This window comes from Anolis carolinensis, chromosome 3 (assembly GCF_035594765.1).
Source record: "Anolis carolinensis isolate JA03-04 chromosome 3, rAnoCar3.1.pri, whole genome shotgun sequence".
NCBI lineage: Eukaryota > Metazoa > Chordata > Lepidosauria > Squamata > Dactyloidae > Anolis > Anolis carolinensis.
Genome location: NC_085843.1, coordinates 109516775 through 109538739, shown reverse-complemented (window position 1 = coordinate 109538739; position 21965 = coordinate 109516775). Strand labels below are relative to the sequence as shown.

At 37.7% G+C, this 21965-nt stretch overlaps 1 protein-coding gene across 2 annotated transcripts in view; it reads right to left on the bottom strand.

Moving 5' to 3' along the window:
- Nucleotides 1–21965, bottom strand: part of slc9a7 (solute carrier family 9 member A7) — a 75679-nt gene that overhangs the window by 34292 nt on the left and 19422 nt on the right. For both annotated transcript variants that reach the window (XM_062975335.1, XM_062975336.1), the window contains exons 2-8: nucleotides 8940–9139; nucleotides 8141–8218; nucleotides 6289–6365; nucleotides 5777–5889; nucleotides 3772–3877; nucleotides 3477–3623; nucleotides 1773–1873 (exon numbers count right to left, since the gene is read on the bottom strand). In XM_062975335.1, coding sequence (XP_062831405.1) covers nucleotides 1773–1873; nucleotides 3477–3623; nucleotides 3772–3877; nucleotides 5777–5889; nucleotides 6289–6365; nucleotides 8141–8218; nucleotides 8940–9139 — 822 coding nt within the window. The remainder of the gene's footprint in view (nucleotides 1–1772; nucleotides 1874–3476; nucleotides 3624–3771; nucleotides 3878–5776; nucleotides 5890–6288; nucleotides 6366–8140; nucleotides 8219–8939; nucleotides 9140–21965) is intronic.

The following is a 21965-nucleotide window of genomic DNA, read 5'->3' as shown; positions in this document are numbered from 1 at the left end:
ACCCCGTTGCATTATTACATGTGAGCCGAAAACAGCTATTGTAAATATGAACCAGAAATACACTCTGCACATTCTTCAAATTACTTAATTACACTAGAGTCTCACTTATCCAAGACTTGCTTATCCAAGGTTCTGGATTATCCAATGCATTTTTGTGGTCAATGTTTTCAACATATCGTGATATTTTGGTGCTAAATTCGTAAATACAGTAATTACAACATAACATTACTGCGTATTGAACTACTTTTTTCTTTCAAATTTGTTGTATAACATGATGTTTTGGTGCTTAATTTGTAAAATCATAACCTAATTTGATGTTTAATAGGCTTTTCCTTAATCCCTCCTTATTATCCAAGATATTCGCTTATCCAAGGTTCTGCCGGCCTGTTTAGCTTAGATAAGTGAGACTCTACTGTATATATAAACATCCCATGGCTTCATCCCAAATTGCAACAGACTCCATAGTTGAACCCTCTCACAAGTTAATCCTCAATTCTTTGATTTCTAAGGCCTAAAAATTCTGCAGGGATCATTCAAATATTGTGTGATCAACCCATATTTTTTTTGTATTTGTTTGATCTATCAGTCCTGTGCAAAATGAGAACTGGTTATACAAGTCATTACAACAACTCTATTTGAATTCCAGTGTCTATTCAATAAAATGCCAACCATCCATCTTGCCCCATCATAAATAGATGCTTAAAAAGAGAACCATAAACACCCTGTGATTATTGTACATTCAACACATTTTCTCAAGCTTCTGCACAGATTTTATGTTGAACAATTCTATTATTACCGCAGTTGAGAATACTGCAATTGTAAACCAGAGGACCTTTTCCATCAGTTGTCCCAAACTATGGAATGACTGATGGTTGGATATGCTGCCTGCATTTAAAACAACATTAAAAACCAATCTCTTCCAGTAGGCCTATCCAAATGGCTTTTAAAGCACAAGTTTTTAAGTTATGAAATAATCACTTTTAATATGTGTGCTTCTTGATTAAGTATTTTTAATTGATGCTCATTTTTTAACTATGTTATGTGTCTATTTTATTGCTATATTTTAATCCATTGTTCTTGATCCATACGGGAAGGCAAGTAAGAAATCATCACCATGACTGCTTCTTACATCTAATAAGGTTTCAGACTGTGTTTCTTGATAAGCAAATCCCACTCAATGATCTACATCCATCACGTTACGGTCTCCATTGCAAAACAAAAGCAGATTAAAAACTGTGGATTATAAACTGCAAACAAGAATTGCTATTTACAGGTGTGTATATATCCAATAAAGTCTTTTGAATTTTGGCATATATTTTCTGGAATTAAACGTACTCTATTCACTAAGTCACCATTTTGCTTTGTGATGATCAATCCAACATTTTGCAAAATCTATTAGAAAAATGAGTCTCTTGCTCACTTAAGCTAATTCTAAAATAAATTGAAGCAATTCTATAAACAAACAAGACAGAAAGCTGCTTAGTCCAGAAAAATATGTTTTGAAGTTGATAGTTCACAAGTAATCCAATTTTAAGGGCTCCAGGTGCGTGTTATTGTGTTTATCAGTTCAGTTCAAAATTTATATGCCCAAGGAATTAAACTGGAAGCTATATTAATCCCTATACAAGAACTGTGGTAATTAACTAATCAATAGAAACACAAGACATTCTTTAAGGAATAGGCACAAGGGCTATCTCATCAACAACAAAATCAGTATTATTTAATAACAATACTTCAATCACTATGTCAGCTCATCTCTCAGAGACCCTTACCTGTAAAACCACATGCTTCGGCCAATAAGAAGGTACTCCAAGACATTAGGAAAAAGAGGGCTGTTTCCAGCAAAGGAAAGCAGTGCAGTTTTGTAAACTTTGTTACGTAAATGTTTTGTTAAGGAATCACAAAAACTAGTGAATTTTATATAGTGACTGTGACTCAGGAGCAAGGAATTTCAGGAGAGAGGCAGTGTGGTGCAGTAGCTACAGAGGTTCTGGCCCATTTTACCTGTCTGAACATATCTCCATCTATGAACCACCTCGGAGGTTGAGATAGTCTAGGGAGGCCCTTCTCTCGGTCCCACCTCCTTCACAGGCATGACTGGTGGGGACAAGAGACAGGGCCTTCTCAGTGGTGGCTCTTCGACTATGGAACAAACTCCCCAGCAAAATTAGATCCGCGCCCTCCCTTCTGGCCTTCAGAAGAAAGGTAAAAACTTGGCTATGGGACCAGGCCTTTGGGCAATAAGCAATAAAAGGAATGATCAGAGATTTCATACAATAGAGATTGATATTGGAATGGCCCTGGTCTTTGATTTTTGGATTATGTGATTTTAATGTTTAAATTAATATGTTTTAACTTTATGTTTTAATGTTAAAATTATTGCGTTCTTATGATTCACTCAATCATTGTTTTATTATTATTTTATTATTGTTGTGTAGGCATTGAATTTTTTCATAACATGTTTGGAAACTGCTTTGAGTCCCCCATTTGGGGTGAGAAAAGCAGTATACAAGTGAAGTAAATACATAAATAGAAGCAGACCATTGGGTCTCCTGAACAGACTACATTAAAAGAGTTTGCATTTAAGGTATTGGCCTTTCACTGGGAATTTCTTTGTCTTCCTTCCTTCATTAAGAAAACATGCTGACAGTCAACCCTGCTTCCATCCCAGTGTCCTTGTGTTCCTCCTGATATACTACATCCTGCAAGTTTAATTCAAACTTGGCCTCTACCTTCATATTGCTCCACTTGTGGAGCAAAGTCTGGCTCCTTATTTCTTCTTGGTTTTTAAATATGATCATGATTTCCACTATCATTTTACGGTATAAATTGATATTCTTTAGACTTATAGGACCCCATTTGTGTTCATATAAAAGAATCTTATGACCTCCCAACTAGACCCTAATTCTAAAGCAACAGCAATGCAAAGTATTCCTCCGAATATTGCTGGATTTCAACTCCCAGAAGATTTAGACCTCATGTCAGAAAGGCTGGAAACCGCAATCCAACAAAATGTAGAAAACCATATGTAGAAAAACCAAATGCAGAAAAACATGATTCCCACTCATGTTCTAAAGAAATACATGTGTAATTAAAAACCACAGGAAGTTATTTTGAGTACGAGAACTGAATGGAAGTGGCAAAGCTTGTACATAAAAAGCTACTCCTTGTTACATAAGCGATTCTTGTACATTAAAAAACTGCTCCAAAGCTATCAGTTTTCTTAATTTCATCAGCATAAATTGGCAGGTGGAAGGGTCAGCAATTTTGATGCTTTTTTAACAAATCACGAGTTGGAAATTCTTGCATTACTATTGAATATCACTCAAAAGTTAAAGGTCATGCCAAATGCCTATCTCTGCCTATCCCTGGACTATAAAAGATGAAATCAGATAAAAAGAAATGCTACTTCTGCTAGGGAAGAAAGTCAGTAACTGGTTTGCAACTGTCAACAGTCTGAACGTGCTTTATAGAAGGATATCAGAGCTGTCACAATCCCTGTCGCCACTCCCATCATGAAAGAGCCACTGAAGATACCAAGGAAGACGCCGATAGATTTAAAAAAGGCTGCTGCATCGAAGGCATGGATGTTTCCCCCAGTGGGTTGATATGCTACAATGGAACTGCAAGAGGAAATAAAGCAGAAATGAACAAAATACTTATTCCAGATGATCCATCTAATGAATATCATAGGAGTAAAACTGAAAAAATGTCCATTTACTATCAAATCATCATACACATAACACATTAAAATGTGAGTAATTGACTTACGAAGACAATACAATAGCCACGGCGTCATTTAAAACACTTTCCCCAAACAGCAATGCATAGAGATCAACATCAGCATGGAGTTCGTTAAAGATTGCCAGTACAGTGACTGAAATGGAAAAAAAAAAACAAGCTCAAAATTGCATTTAAAAGGGTTCTGGGGAAGACAAGAAACTATTGTTTACATTTCTTAGACAGAGAATATTCAGTAGCAAGGTTTTCTCCAAGGCACATTTCACACAATCATTTTGGATGGGCAGGATCACCAAAAGGAAACTGGCAAATTGGCAGTTTTATATGATGGACATTTCTCTCTAAATATGCAAGTTCATGAGATGTCATTTTGTACACACAATGTCTCTCTCTGTGGCAAATTACAACTATTGCCATAGGCCTCCGCAACAAAAAACACTATTCAAGTGATGATCTGAGTCACCCCAAGGCCAAACAGAAATGAACTTGAATGTTTGGATCAGAGATGTGGGGTTTCCAGAAAATGTTGGTGGAATATTTTGGGAATTTTCCTGATGTCCTAAATACAGCACAGTTTGAGTCAATTTGTCTTTAAATTTTGACTTTCACTATTAAATTAATGCAGTTTGACATCACTTTTAACAGCTATGGCTCGGTGTTATGGAATTGAGGAAATTGTAGCTTTACAAGATCAGTGCCAGAGTGCTGGAGCCTCACCAAACTACAACTCCCATGATTCCATAGCACTGAGACATGGCAGCTACATTGACACTACTACTAATAGCAGCTTTCTTTCATAAAGATAACTATATGGCATCTCAATTTTTATTTTATTTTATAACCTACACTTTATTAGTATTAAGTGTCCATGTTTATTATGTGTATTTCAACATATGAATTTAATAGGATAGTATTTTATCTGTCTGTTTCAGCCAAGTTATACCTTGCTTCGAGTGTGAGAGAAGCGGGTAACAAATATATTTTTGTTGTTGTTGTTGTTGTTAATATCATAGCACAGTCAGTAGTTTATTTTTTATTGCTACAATTCATTGAATGTTACTAATGAATATGAAAGTATTTTTAGCAGGAAAGTTAATGTGAAAAATATGCACTGGAAGATTTTCAGTCTCACTTCACCAGCTATGCCTTAAATGTTTCACATCTATCCTCAGTTTCCTACATTTGTGAGACCTTCTAACAATGCATCATTGACATACATGCTTCAATTATTAACAGAAGATCAGAACTAAACGGATATATTTGACTTTGCCACTCAAATTTGAGTTGGGCCATTAGAAAGCAAAACCAAACCAAAGGGCATTGTCCTCTCTGTCTAAGAAATTCTGGTAGTAGTTACTCTCCAATTTACTTTTTCTGAGCTTTGGTATTATTAAACCTGTCACAGCAAAAGTTCCCCCTGCATCCTCACTGCAGAATAGACATGCCCAGCTTTTCCCACATTGCAAAAAATATCTTAAAAGGGAACATAAAATCTGTGTAAGGGATAGTGGGAGACAAGAAAAATACCCGAGTCACTAAAAACAGCAAGATTTCTCCCTCTTTTTTGGAACTAGAGACCCCTGCTTCTACTCTAAGCTCTAAGCAGCCACTTGTTATTGTAACAGTTATTTTCATTAGAAATGCTAATCACTTAATTCTGCTCTTTAAAACACACCAAAAAAGCCACAGCCATGTTACTGTACTCATGTTACACTCACTTTTCAGATAAACAGCCTTGAATTTGTGTGGCATTTCAGAATTTTGCAAGCAGCCCTAACTCAATGCATGAAGAAAGTACAGATGTATTTTCAATGAATTTCTGTCTTTCAAATGAATAATTATCTCACAATAATTATTATACCTTAAAAAGAAATAAAATTAATTAGAAGGGAGATCAGACACTAGTCTGTCATTGGCTTGTTATTTCTTTAAAAGTTCTCAGAAGAAATGTTTTTAGTTGGGTTACTATTAGGGTCCTTGTAAGATTATTTACTCTTTCTGATAGACAAACAAACATAGAAGTTGATGTTTGTACCTGGATCAGTAGCAGATATAATGGCTCCAAAGAAAAGACAATCTGTGTAGTAGAATTTATCAGAGAGCTGTCCCACTAGCTTCATTAGTTTTACAATACCATACATAAGATTCCTGTGGAAATAAAGGATAAAAGATACAGCAAAACATATATTTTCAGAATTTCTTGAAACCAGGTAACTGTGAATTTATTCTACTGCTTACTTTGTCAAAGGTCCACATATATTTCTCTTCCAAACAATTTTGCGCTTGGCAGATGTGAAATTAACTGTATGCGTGATTACTTAGAAGCAAAAGCCACTGACTCAAATGAAACCCCTACTCTCAACCAAGATTATAAGATCAAGATATCTGACAAAGAAAAAACTGGGAGTGTGAAAGATACAGTGCCAATGGCATCTCTGTACAAAGTACATTGACCTCACTGTTCATGCTGAACCATTTGACTTACATGATAAATGAGCCAAATATTATATTCTTCAAGACCCAATGGTATTGTACAACTCAACTCACCCAATAATGAAACAAGAAACTGCAGTTCCCAGGAAGGCATAAGTCAGAATAGATCCCAGGTTCCTGAAGAAGTGTCTCTGTAGAACAAATATGTATTAGCACAGGCTGTTGTTAAGAATGTATTGCAAACTTCCAAACAGAATGTAATCTATATAAATAAAAATGTAATGTTCATCCGTTATGGCACTCATATCTCCCAAACTATCCCACCGAATACTATAAAATTTGAACACTACATAGCATTCGAACTGATGAGTGTTTTAAGCTTACTCTCACAAACCTGACCCACCTGAGAAAGGTAAAAACAAACCCCAAAGGAATGGCCAATCAGTCACCTCCATCCTTAGCTACCGTCCTAACAGATGGCTCCTCCCCTTAGCAATGACCAAGCACTCCCCTCCTCCCTTAGCAACCATTGTAACAGATGGCCTCTCCCCTTAGGAACTGTGCAAGCAACGGCCAAGCAGTCTCCACCCTTTAGCAACCGGTGTTGCAATTCTTTATGTTATAGAGCAAGCCTGGCCCAACTAGGGCCCTCCCTCCAGGTGTTTTGGAGTTCAACTCCCACCATTCCTAACAACCACATGCCCCTTCCTTTCCCCCTCAACCGCTTAAGCAGAAAAAGAAAGGGAAAAGGAATAGGAAGGGGTCTGAGGCTGTTAGGAATAGTGGGAGTTGAAGTCCAAACACCTGGAGGGAGGACCCAAGTTGGCCCAGGCCTGTAAGGGAGAACACTCTTATGCCCAGAGGCACCCTGGTACCTGCCTCTTTCCCTGCCTCCTCTTTTGGCCACACACCCTCCCCTCATTACTCATTCAGTCTCTTAAAGAGACAAAGTGGCATATTATAACCACCATCATAGTAATGTTTTCCCCTCTTTTTAAAAAAAGGGTTTCTGGTAAGATGCCATGGGATACAATAATAATAATCTTATATAAAAAACATAACACAAGAAATAGTGTATACCGACAGGCATTATAAAAAATATATATATATTACAAACCAGCACTTCCTCTTAACTTTTCATGAGTCTCACAGAAGAGAGGGAGAAATACCAGTACTTACTATACTATTATAACTGTATTACATTATTATTATATGATATTTCCTCCAAGATTTATAAATGTCATTATTTCCAAGGGTGCCATGATAAAAACTGTGGAAAAGTTTAATTAAGCTGCAAAAAAAATGTTGTTTACTATTTGATTACTGTGTTACATTTTTTTCTCTCCCAGTGTCAGGAGTGACTTGAGAAACTGCAAGTTGCCTTCAGGTGTGAGAGAATTGGCCATCTCCAATGGATGTTGCCCAGGGGACGCCCAGATGTTTTACCTAATCAGACAGGGCCACAGCAATGCGTGGCCGGGTACAGCTAGTATATTCACTAAAATAGCTGCCACATTCTGATTTAAGAAACTTTCATCTTAACAAATGCACTCCTGAAATAGTCAGAAGATCAAGGTAGGTCATATCTGAATCATTTTTGACTCAACACATCCAGGGATGACTGACTATCTATCGATACACACACACACACACAGAGTATATAAAAGTCATGTTGGCAAGAGATCTTGACTGTCCAACACTACAATGTCTTGAAGAATTAATTCACACACAAGTTCAGAGCATGATGCCTTTAGAATCAGAGTAGATTTTGTGGAGAGTTGGTGTGCTATCGCACCCAAGCCGCTTTAAATGTCTTTAGTGTTAACGTGTCCTGACTTTCCATCAGCTTGGGGGATGCTAGATTGTCTTCCTGTTTGAGCAAGGAACCCCACAGAAACAATAACATAGCATTATAAAAGATAGCAAATATGCATCAGCAAAACAGTAGTATATGTTTCAGGCTTACCTTCTTCAAACTGTAACCAGCATGGAAAATAATGGGCGGCAGAAGAATATTGAAAAATACTTCTGGGTCAAATGTAACCTTTTAAAAAAGAGAAAGAGAGAAATGAATATACACACTGCTATAAAATAAAGTTTTCAGGCACAGTTTACATGTAGTTTTCTCAAGCCAATCTATTTAAATTAAAATGGATAGAGATCAATGTGCCTTGAAACTACAACAAGCTTTAAATATTCTTAATAACCATGGAGAGATAGATCAGTTCCAGGTCCACTGCCCAAGCTTGATTCAGACCGCTTTTTGACTTATTATAAGTCAGCTGGACATTCATTCACAAATTAATCAACACATTGAACAGAGCCAATCTAGATCTGTATCTCTAATATCCTTTAAAAGTAGACCGTGTCTATCTTGGGGAACTACTCTCTGTATTCCCAGACTATAAACTTGAGAGCAGAAGCAGTCTATCTCATTGAATTGTGAAGGTGAATGAGAAATGTTGCCATAACGCTGAGATATTGAATGGAGCAGGCCACTCTTGGCTCCACTTTTAGAGCTATACAATTGCAACAAAAGACTCAGTATTTGTCCTATCAAGCTAAGAGCAACAAAATCTGGAAGTGGCTGCTTGTCACATCTAAGCAACACTATAAATTACAACCCTTTGCTGTGAAATACCACACATAGACATAACAACAAAACATGCACAATGGGACACATTGAAAGACACCTATGGAAAGAGAACAGCAGAAGAATAAATGCTTTAACAGAAGGTCCACTGTCAACAAAATATAGCCCTCACTTTTCGCAACATGTCATTCTGTTCCACATTGTGTATTTTTCCAGGGCTTATTTCTCCTTTTAACGTGTATTCGAAGAACTTCCCACTGATGTTGACCAACAGGGTTGTGAAAGCTCGGTCCTCTTGGGAGCAGCTCAATGGCTTATCGTGACCACTGGTAGGAGGTATACCATATCTTAAGATCACTCCAACAATCAGTCCTGAAATACAGATTTGAATGTATTCATAAGTTACATCCTATCAAGCACATAACAGTCTTTTAGCATGCTCCCCCCTGCCAAAGATATCCCATTGTGGATATGGCGGTATTGTATTGTATGTAGCTTTCATTATGGCCATTTTCAGTAGAAAAACCCAGACTAGTCAGAAATGTACTCCATAGAAAAAACAGTCACAAAATGCAGCAAAAGCTTAATAACCCACCTCTCTAGTTTAATTTTAGAGAGGAACAAGGGTCATCTCAATAAGAGACATCTATAGAGAAAAAGCAATGGGTTGCAAATATCACAGAAGAAAATGAAATAATGGTCCTGAGGAAAAACAGAAAGAGCAAAAAAAGAACAAGCGTAAATAAGTAGAACACAAATGAAGTATGGCAAGGGATTATGAAGAAGTCACAACAACAGTACAAAAAACTTTCTTCAGATTATCCGAGAGATAACTTCCCCTTATTGCCCGCCTTTGACTTTCACAGAAGAATGATACACTGCCCACAGCTATGATCACAATAAGTAACTAAAACATACATTTTGAAAGATGGTTTCAGTTCACTTTTATTTCCTTCTTACTCTTGTAGCCACCCAACAGCTGTGAACCTAGTACAAAAGAGCAGCCCACACTGCAATTTATTCAAGTTCAGTTCTAAACATCCATTGTAAGACCAAACAGGATTCAGAAACTTACTTGGTCGTTAGATTTTGGTTTTGATTACGAAATATCAATTCAAGTACAAGGTATTTGGATTTGTTATCTCAGTTCGGATCCAGGACATTAAGTAGCCTAGTCAACCATGCTTGACCATTCTGCCAGAGATCTGTTGTCTCTCTTACAGATTGTCAAGTAAGTTGGTTAGTTTGGTTACTGTAAATAACAGATAAAAGGTAAAGGTTTTCCCCTGACATTAAGTCCAGTCGTGTCCAACTCTGGAGGTTGGTGTTCATCTCCATTTCTAAACCAAAAAGCCGACATTGTCCGTAGACACCTCCATGGTCATGTGGCCGGCATGACTGCATGGAGCATCGTTACCTTTCCGCCAGAGTGGTACCTACTGATCTACTCACATTTGCATGTTTTCAAACTGCTAGGTTGACAGAATAACGGATACCATAAACAAATCAATTGTTCTCCATATAATGTGGCTGGAACTGTCTGAAGCAAGATCCTGTTAAGTTCTGTATACTTTCTGAGTATTTGTTTCACATTTTTGACATTTTGAAAGAGAATTTCAGAAAGCAGCAAACCACGAAAGAGCACAGCCACATTGAGTATCTTTTTTGCAGTGAAAAAGTGGGGTACAAATAATAATCATAATCCGATCAGGTCTTCTACTAGAATCAAGAACCAACATCCAAAATAGGAAAGAACAGCTGCACCCTTCAAATGTGTCAGGCAGAAAAACAAAGGTATGTAAAACTCAAATAAAAGCTGGCACCAATTAAATTGCTATCACTGCTTAGCAAGACCTAGAAGATATTTGTATAATCCCATACCAGTAAAAGTGAAACAGAGAAACAAAACCAGCAGACAGTTTCAATCCAAAACAGTGATACTAACTACATGAATTTGGGTCATAGTAAATTCCTGTGTCCCAAGAGCTAGGCAATATAATGGAAATATAAGAAATCCCAAAGAGCGAGGGGCTATCTCAGCACTGTCACTACATTATAATTTATGTAAGTCTTAGAGGGAAGCTACAACAGTTCAGCTAGAAGCAAATCAAGCAAAGTTGACATACTCTAAAACAGGCATGGGCAAACTTTGGCCCTCCAGGTGTTTTGGCTTCAACTCTCACAATTCCTAAAAGTCAGTAAACTGGCTGGGATTTCTGGGAGTTGAAGTCAAAACACCCGGAGGGCCAAAGTTTGCCCATGCCTGCTCTAAAGGATAATTACTATCTTTGGGTAGTTAGTACAAGAGCTCCAAAAGAGGAAATAAGTGTAGACAATAGAAGGTAAATTCATGATGAGTAGATAAAATATTTAATAGTACAGTAATATTAAGCCCATATAACAGATTACAAAAGTAGTTTAAACAGAAAAATCAAAGAAGGCTAGTCCTTCTACTAAATTCCAAATATGAGGAAAAAAAGAATGGCTTCATCTGAATTGCCTAGCCAACACACAATGTGGCAATCACACAAAATGTGTTTGACTAAAGCTACCATCATAAGCCATCTCAAGTTTAAAATATAAGAATAGAAACACGGGTCATTTTCCTCGCAGCTAAGTTGTGAAAAAAGATTCATCCACAAAGATTATAAAACCTATACAGCCATCGGTCTGCACCTATGGATGAAACCATACATGACTTGAAGATTTGTTTTTTTATTAAAAAAATCCACAAAGTAAACCTTGATTTTGCCATTTTATATAATGCACAGCATTTTATTACACCATTGTATAGAAGAGGATTTGCGCATCCATGGATCATGGCCCCAAACCCTACTGTACAAACACAGCTCAACTAACGAAGTAGATGCATTCCTGGGCTTTACTTCTTTCAAGGAAACTTTGGTACCAGAGGTAGAAAGAAGAGCAGTTCAATGTGTTTCATCAAACGTTTATATCATGTCTTTCTCCAAATAATGGGATTCAATGTGGTTGCAAAATGAAATGTGAAATGAAACAACCAAGCCAGGTAAGCTCTGCATAAAGAAAAACATTCTATATCTTCTAGAGACTACTTACACCTGCTTCCAAAATGTATCCTGAGATGATTTTGTTCCTTTTACCAGACTGGAGGCAACTGTTTACCTTGTGTGTTGAACATAGACATGCACAGCTACAGTAGGATCATCTAGAGTAGGACCCCATTCTTTCCCAGATCATGTCTTATTGCATTGTCTACTGCATATACACTGCTGCAACCCAACACTGAAAGTCTGTATTTCTTCATTCTCTACAACACCATTCTCTCAATGGAAATACTATGAAAAAACTTCCAGAAAGACTGAAAACAAACCTTGAGCAGGGCTGGGCTCCTGTAAAAAGGAGCTTTTTTCTCAAAGATTTTCTTAACTGAGATATGTTTGCACTGAAGATAATGCACCTCCCTTACAAGTTAACAATTTTGTGCACATACTGAACCTAAGATGCCAGAAGAAATCCAAAGTACATCAGAAATTTAAATCAAAGAGTTTCTGGAGGCATGCATTGTGCAATCGGTTGTGCTCTACTTTCTAGCTAAACTGCTGGCATGAATCACTAGCAACCATAAACCCAGAAGAGCTCTGCCTCTAAAAATAAAGCTGATGTAGAATAAGGGCTATACTGGCCTAACAGTTAGGTAACAGCTTAATGACACTGCAATGGATGACAGCTGGGAAATTAACTCGAGAAATATTTTCCTGAAGCCCTTTAGGGGGAAATCCTACTTTCAAAAGGGAGACAGAACCATATCTTCAAGCTTAAAGGGTTGATTCTGAGTCTTGAAATACGTATTTCTAATGCTAATATGTTTTAGCCAAGGCCCTCAGCAACATGAGAAATACAGTATGATTGCTTCTAACTAATAAGAAAAGATATACTGTATTGGAAGCAACAACAGACTGAATCCAGAGATTGCACAGAAGTTGAATAATTGTGTTTTTTAATCTTGAGACTAACCCTATCTCACAGCCAGGAATATGCTGCTGCTTATTTTTAAATATTTACGTGTAGCTGAGCTAGAGATCTTGTTCATCTCAGCCAGCTGCAAAGATAATTGTGAGAAAACATTTTCCCACCCTTCTGATACAATATAGCAGATTTGTTTAAGTTCACCATACTATCTCCCATTCAACGATACTCCCATTTCGTATATTTTTCCAGCTTTGAGGGAAGAGACAAGGACACCTTCATGATGAAATTAAGAACTTGTATGCCCTGTCTGAATTTGGACATACAAGAAGATATAAAGGTCTTTTGCTCTGCTTAAAGAAACACAATTTTACACAATATACAGTACAACCCCTTTATCAATGGAATCAATATTCATGGTTTCACCTATACATGCTCCAAAATATTCTTCCCTAGAAGAGTTTCTTGAGGTCCTTCTGTATGATTCTATGGTATGCTCCCAGCCCAAATGTAATCAAAATATAGTTTGGTATTATCCACACTTTCAGGTGGGGTGGTGGTCTTGTGATGTATCCTTTATGGATTCACACATCGTACTGCATAGACCTAGCTCTCACCGTTTCCCCAAAGAAAAAAATGAGAAGCACAATTTTACATAACATGGCAAAATTGTGGTCTCCAATCATGCCACTGTACCAATAAGTAAAGAATGAGTACCATTGAGTAAAGAAGCTATGAGGAGAGCAACCATCACCTTAAGTATGTACAAAAAATGCAAGACTGAGAATTTGTGCCCCATTTTTGACTCCACTAGAAATTTGGGCAAGTTAACTTAGTCGTGTTATCTCTCTTTTATGCTGCTCTGAAGCTACAGAAGTTATATAGCAGATTGTCCACAAAACCTTATGCCATAGTAAGATGTATCATGCTTTACAATTATCTCTTTTAAACATAACTTTTCTTTGTTTTATTAAATAGGAGGGTTAAGTGGTCTTTCCTACTCAAAATATTCTTACAGTGTTTGTTGACCACCATCAGCAGGCATGTACTTGTTTTCTGTAATTGTTTTCTGAATGCCCACACAGTTATTTGCTTCCTATTACTCAATTTCCTAAAGGCTGATAGTCAGCTGGGACTTCAATGACCCTAAAAGGTAGCAAACAATCACCAAGTGCTGTATTGACAATGTTTCCTACAGCAAAAAAGAAAAAAAGAAATGCTCATAATATACAGATGGATGTGTTTAAATTGATTTCTCTGAGGTGTTCTTGCTGGTACTGATTCACAAGAAAATTGTAAGGGATCCGTCCCCAAAGATTTGAAGACTTGGGAGCACATAATCTCTTTTCTCCAATATGGGAGGAGGCTGATGGAATTACTCTATACAGACATATGATTTACAGCTCTAACAACATAAACTGTTTACTCACAATATAATATGTATATAAAACTGTATTATTTGGCATATTTATGAATTTTAATATATCAAAGCTCTAGTTTGTACTGGCAAAAGTGAGAATTTGGCAACATATGAAACAGAAAGAATTGCAAACTGCAACCAAATACATAAACCTTAATTTTTGTCATCTGAAAGGAAAGAAATGGGAACAGAAAATTATAGATTTTTGAATAATTTGAATCTTGAACTTGAGTGTTGCTTACGTCTGCAATGTGTATATACATTGTTGTTCTGTAACTTGCAGGCTATCTTACATAGAAATTTCCATATTATGTAGTTTCTGGTTTTACATTGGAGTAAAAAGGTGTGTTGAAGAGTAGTTCAATCATTCGTGAGTTTTCCTCATGTTCTCCAAGCTTTTGAATTATTTAGTTACTGAATTACACCAGGTTTAACCAGGAACAACAAAGTTTCAATGTGCTTTCAGTTATTTTGTTAATCATGGAAAACACCACATATCATACAATCACATAGCAATGTACAAGTAAAATTTACGTAATGTTTTAAAATACAGTACGACCCCTAAATCCACTGGGAATACATCCCAAGACTACCATCACCACCATGGACACCTAAAACTGAGGATGAGAGTGAACCCTATATTTTTTACTATACTTGGAAGCATACCACAGAAACACACTGGAATGCTTTTTTGGAATGTATGAAAGTGACCCTGTGGATACTGCATCTGTGGATAAGGGGGTTGAACTGTATAAGCTAGTAATGGTGAACTTTTTAGAAATCAAGTGCCCAAACTGCAACCCAAAACCCACTTATTTATTGCAAAGTGCCAACATGCAATTTAACCTGACTACTGAGGTTTTAATTTACAAAAAACAAACAAACAAAAAAAAACAACCAAACAACTCATACATTAAACTCTTTTGTCTTAAAAGAAGAACAAAATGATAGTTTTCAATTATACAAACAACTTTCTATTGAAAGGTTGTTTTGTTTGTGTCAGGAGTGACTTGAGAAACTGCAAGTCACCTCTGGTGTGAGAAAATTGGCCATTGGCAAGGAAGTTGCCCAGGGGACGTCCGGATGTTTTTTTTTATGTTTTAGCATTCTTGTGGGAGGCTTCTCTCATGGGGAACTAGAGCTGGCAGAGGGAGCTCGCCCACTCTCCTATTGGTCAGCAGTCCTGCTGGCACAAGGGTTTAACCCATTGCACCACCGGGGGCTTCATTGAAAACTAAAAGTTAGCATTTGGTGCGCTTTTGAACAATTCATGTGATTTTTGCTATTATATGCATGCTGATAATTTGTCTAACCTTGGCTCATAAATTGTAAGTTTGAGAGCAACATATGCAGCACTCAGATCATCTGTTAATCTGTTTCTGGTGTCGGATTTGATACAATTCAAAGCTGAAAACAGCTGCTCACAAGAATATGATGATCCAAACAAAGTAAGGATACATGTCAACTCCTGGGGATTTCATATGCTTCTTGGTGCTTTTTAAGGTCAGGAGCTCTTGAAGTGTTTGCCTAGCTCCCTCCTTTGAAATAGCACCTCTCTGGGATTGATTGGTGGCCTCCCACCTAAGTCCTAACCAGGGCTGACCCTGTTTAGCTTCCCAGATCAGATGTTACCTGCTGTCTTTAAGGGGAGGGGGAGGCTAGGAGTTCAGAGGGGGTCCAGCCCTTGGAAAGCATAGTTGGAGAGGGAAGATGGGAAGCCCAGTGTTTGCAGAGAGAAAAGGCACTGGGTGGCACAACGCACACTACGGGTACTGGCCAATATTTTGCATGGGACTGATGCTATAATGTTACAGCTACGCTCCACCTCCCAGTCTGACTCTCCTAAAGCTCCCTTTAAGCAAAGGGATTCTGTGGAATTGGAGAGCAGGGCACTGAAAGATGATACACCCTGTCCACTCCCACTAGTGAGTTCTGGAATAGCCAGCAGAAGCTTGGACCCCTGCAGGGTTCTGTCTCAACCATGAGATACTGCAACCCACTGACAGGAAGGAGCTAGATGTATCACTGAGCTACAAGCTCATTCCTGGTTTGTTGCTGAGGGATTTGCGAGGTAACCTCTTTGGCCACGTTGGAACCGCAGTTAAGGAGGTCATGGTAGGTTATGGTTTTAAAGAAGCAAATAAGGAGTGCAGTTTCAGCATTGCAGCTACGAGCAGCATCTCAACCAAAGAGGTCAAACAAATTGAGTGTGTGTGTGTGTGTGTATGTATATATATATATATATATATATATATATATATATATAATTTAAAAAATTAAAAGTTATGTAATTTAAAACCATACACATTTACAGGCTTGCACAAAACAATAAGCCCCCAAAGGCTTTTAAAAAAAGAATGGAATCTACCATCCCAAAATAGACATCAGCTGCGGAAATTTGGGTGCTTTCCTAGTATCATCACCATCTTTAATTTCCTAATTAAGTGTAATCCTATCTACCTCCAAGGAATGAAGGGGAACCTGTATAGCTTCCCATATACAGTTATCTTCAAACCAATCCTGCCAAGAGTTTAGGCTAAGAGAGAGTGGCTCAAAGTGAGTCAGGAAACCACATACCAGCCCAGCTGCCTGAACTAGTCTCCTTAGTCTAAGCCAAACACTTCATCCATTACTTTACGCTGGTAATAAGCATCTCTGTTTCTGAAATATGCAATCACTTTGCAATCTATCAGTATATCAGATTAGTACAATATGGATGGAAGCCTGAGAGAAGAAGAAGGAATCCCTTGTAATAGCGTTACAATTGTTCTTCATAACTCTTGATACCTAGAAGGAGTGGGAGAAGAGAAGTGAGTGAAGCAAGCACTCAACTCTCTTCGACATCCATTTTTAAAAGAGTTGCAAAGTTGTTAAGGGAGAGCTATACTCAGGACATACAAATAATTCTTATTTTCAAGTTTCAAACATTAGTACTTGGAACAAATCCAAAAGCTTTTTAATGGTCTCTTATGGCCTCCTTATAGCAGAAGATTTATCCCTATATCTTAGAGAATAAAAGTGAATATCCTGGTTTCACACAACTTTTTCTCAAGAAAGATCCATTTTCCTTGGAAACACCCTTTCTGATGCAAACAGCCACTTGGGAAACATGCGTGTGCACACAAGTTGGGGAAGCAAAACTAAATCCTGCCTAATACAAAAATGACCATATTAGTTTAATTCATGAACTTAATTATCATTTTAATATGTTGTTAGCTGCCTTGAGTCTCATTATCAGGAGAAGGGCAAGGTACAAATGATTCAAACAATAACAAACGGCACATCTAAAGTTGGTCTGGTTTTATGCATTTCACACGTAGAACGCCTGAAGGAAAGGATAGTTTTGAAAGAAACTAAAGAAAACTACATGGAAGCCTACTGAGTGACTTCTGGCAATTCATTTTCTCTTAATCATAGAGAAAAGCAATGGCAAAACCCTTCTGAATAAATCCTGCCTAGAAAACTATAGGATAGGGTTGTCATAAGTCAAACTCAACTTGTAGGCACATGACAATTACAAATTGGGTTTCATTTTATAGCACAACAAAGAGCACAAAGTGTAAAACCACTCATGTTAGTTTGGAGTAAAATTTGAAAAAGTCACATGGCCACTGGACATACAAGCTGGGGGATTCTAGAAGTTGTTGCCCCCTCCTTTGCTCTTGCTTATGGACAACATCAGAGTGAATGTGTGTCATCTGACTATTGAAAAAACTGGGTATATCATTGAAAGAATGGTAGCATAAGCTTTTGTAGATAAGGAGACAATAAACAGAATTGTTAACAGTATTGTAATTCAAAAGATGTTTTTTATTGCCTTTCTATCCCCTTGTGTTTTTGCTTCAGACTAAACACTTTGATGTATCTTGTCTGGTTCCAAAATACTGTAAACAACTATAAGTACCTTAAAATGGTATTTTCAAGTAGTTCAGCTGGCTTTCTTGTGGACACCAGGGGCATGATTCTTCATAGAGAAAACAGAATACTTGATACAATACTGAAATTAAGTTGTCATAATTTAAATCATTTTTTCTCATTCATTTTGCTATCTCTTGTAGTTGCATACTGATATGCAACAGTCACCGTGGTCTAGCAGGTAGGGCATTCCCCATGATCTACCACTCAACATGATCTTGGAAGCTAAACAGAAGCAGTCCTGGTTAGCACTTGGATGAGAGACTTCCAACAAACACCAGGTGCTTTAGGCTATATTTCAGAAGAAAGAACTAGCAAATCTCTCTCCCCAGTGAGATTAGATCAGCACCCTCCCTCCTGAGTGGTTGTGGGGTCAGGCTTTTGGCCAGTAATGCAGTGCAAAGAATAATTTAGGAAATATGTGCAATGACAATCGGAATGACCACGGTGCATGATTTTTGGATCAAAGTGATTTTAATATTTATATTAAGGTAAAGGTAAAGGTTTCCCCTTGACATTAAGTTTAGTTGAGTCCGACTCTGGGAAATGGTGTTCATCTCCATTTCTAAGCCAAAGAGCCGGCGTTGTCCGTAGACTCCTCCTAGGTCATGTGGCCAGCATGGAGTGCCGTTACCTCCCTGCTGAAGCGGTACCTATTGATCTACTCACATTGCATGTTTTTGAACTGCTAGGTTGGTAGAAGCTGGGGCTAATAGCGGGAGCTCAGTCTGCTCCCCGGATTTGAACCGCCAACCTTTTGGTCAGTAAATTCAGCAGCTCAGTGGATTAACCCGCTGCACCTCTGGGGGAGGGGTCAATATTTATATTAGGATGTTTTTAATGCTTTGTCTTAGTGTTTAAATGTTGTATATGCCTATGTTTAATGGTTTTAATGATTTTAATTTATAGTTAAATTATAATTAAGTTATTATGATTTTTATTATATGTATGTTGGCATTGAATTTTTGCCATTAATATGTTGTAAACCGCCTTGGGTCGTTCCCTCCCCCCCCCCCCCCCGGGGGTTAGAAAGGTGGTATATAAATATATTAAATGAATAAATAAATAAACCACCTCTGAGGATTCCTTGATTAAAAAGGGTAGTTGATGATAGAGGAATCTGGAGGTCTTGCAATCATAGGGGTTACAGGTAAATGCCAACTCTACAGCAGTCAGGACAACAATGATAACAAAATTCTATGAAATTAACAGTCTCCAGAAATCCAGAGGCAACACATAGTATCCCCAAGTTGCTAAAAGGTGGGTCAAATGGGTTACAGGCAAAAGCTCATTCAAATTCTACTTCAATCACAAAATGCATATCTTTCTGGATACTATCACATTCAATCCCACTCCTGCAATTGTATAAATATGCTTTATAACTGAGACCTTAATGTTACCCAGAACTACATCTGAAAAAATGGATTTATATCTATGAAACTTCATGCAAAAATAAAAGCATTGGTGCTGCTACATTCTTTTTATCTATCCCTACCTTCCTTCTTTTAAAGTTGGCAGAGAAAAAGAGATGATAAAGAGCTTCAAAAACATATTTTTCCAAACAAAGTAATTGGACAAGAGGATGACAAATGTATTTCAAAGTCAGCCATCTGTTTGTTTTTCTTTGATAAAAATACACCTTGCTTCTTAAGAAGAAGAAACTCCAAGACAGCTTATAACAACAAAAGGTGCAGATGGGAACATTAACTATACGTGAAGCATTCATCCCAGAAAAACAGCTGTTAACATGAAAAAGATTAGGATGAACTAAATAGCAATTCATAAGACAGCAATCAAGGAAAAGGAAATGCAATAAATACAACAGACAGAACAAAAAGGCATACAATGCATTCAGCCAAAGGACTTCCTAAACAGCTTCTACCTTAGACTCAGCTAAAAGCCAAATTGAAAAGAAGACAGAAATAATCTGTTTTGCCCAGAGCCCCTTAGAGATGCAGTGCCATCTCTGATTGACTTGCTCAAAAGTATATTTGACATTGAGAATTGATTATTCATGAGAGTAGGATTGTATGATAATTCCCCGACTACCACTGCTCACAAATAGAGGTCTCGTTGCATTCTCCTTCAGCACCCTGAACCCGCTAAGAAATCTGATTTCACAGTGCCGGGATGGATATAGATTAAGTGTACAACTGGTCAACTGGACCCCTCGAAGAATCCTGTTATCTTTAAGACCAACAAGGTGTTGGTTTGTAATTTGGTGATGCACTAGAACACTCTGGCTGATCATTCTAAATGCCCCGGCCTAAACTCCAAATTGCAGAATTTCATAGCATGTTGCCTCAACAGTTAAAGTATGATCATGAGCTAGAATTGTGTTGTGTGAAAGGGATCCAGGTCAAGAGCATGCCCGGCAAAAAGCATGTGTCCAGAGCACACCTGAGATAGGCCTACCGTTGATATAGTGCTATTGTTACCCTAATCTGTAATGAAGGGGCAAGAATTTCAGGGGCCAGGAGTCATGTGTAGCCTGCCAAGGTACATAACTGCTCCTGACCATCTATCATCCTACCACACACGTGCTATTTAAATGGTTTAAAATTAAAAACTGCATCTCAGAATTATTTCCACATTTATATCCTTTTAAAAGAGGAGATACCTATCCCTCTCTTTTAAACACCAAGTACATGTCCTATTCACCAACCATATGTGGGCTCCTGTGGCCTTCCACACATTGGTAGACTGCTGTTCCCATCATCCCTTGCCTTTGGCTATGCTGGAAAGGACTCATAGAAGTATAGCAAAAACGTTTGAAGGATCACAACACTTCTTTAAGATAGCTGTGATAAAGCATGTCACATGTATTCACAGTTGATGTTCTCAAACTAGTTTTACCTGTTTCAAGTAGTTATTTCCCCACTTTCTTGAAAGGCCAGTGCATAACCTGCTGTGTGCAAGTAATATCTCCAGACAATGCCCCTTTGTTTCCACATTTATCTTGACGCATGTATGGATGTACAATAACAGAAGCAATCAAATATCTTACGTGTAACACAGTGCTATCTTTATACCAGTACAAAGAAAACTCCCAAAAGTACCAAAAGCGGCCTTTAGTGTATCAACTGATTACTGAAATCATCCTCACTTTAAGCAGTGCACACACTCCAAGACATTTCCAATTAAATAAATACACAATGAGACAATTTGTCCTTTCATTAGTGTAGGAGTTCATCATTCCTACTTGCACTTCATCCTTTACAGATGTTGTTCTCATCAATGGCAGCTTTCTTTTTTCAGATGGGAAAACAGCACTGAGTGTAACCATTAAAGGAAAGCGGCCATTCAAAACAAAATTCTAGAAATCTTTCTTGGGCTAAGATAAAATAATCACTGCTCTTGTTGAATAGTGAGAAAAAAGACTAATAATGGCGTTGCTGCTAAAAGGCTAGTTACTTTACTTTTGGCTCCAGTACTCTCTTGTTCTGGATAATCAGGAAGAGCAGCCAAGTTTTGTTTGGCAAGTATGTCACGTGTTAAAGCAAGATAATGCCACTCCACAACAAGCTCTAGTGCCAAGCCCACTGTGTGGTATAAAGCTTTTAAAATGTTTACATATCTTCTTTCAACTGGAATTGGTTTTCAAGGCAAATTTTAATCTCATTTTAGCAAAAATACCCATCAAAATAGACTGAAAATATTACCACCTAAAATATCTCACACCTACATAGAATTGAATATCTAAACAAACGTTACTTCCTAAAGTGTTAGGGAACAGCAGTGTCTGGTGGCATCCAAAAAATTATCATGTGAGCATTAGACAAATTATGCCCTTGAATGGAGATCAAAAGAGACTCCTTCTCTGACACTACCATCTACCTCAGTGGATAAGTCAAGGGTCATTTCGTGGAGAGGGAAAAACTCCAGCACTTCCTCCAGGGACTATTTGTCTCTGGC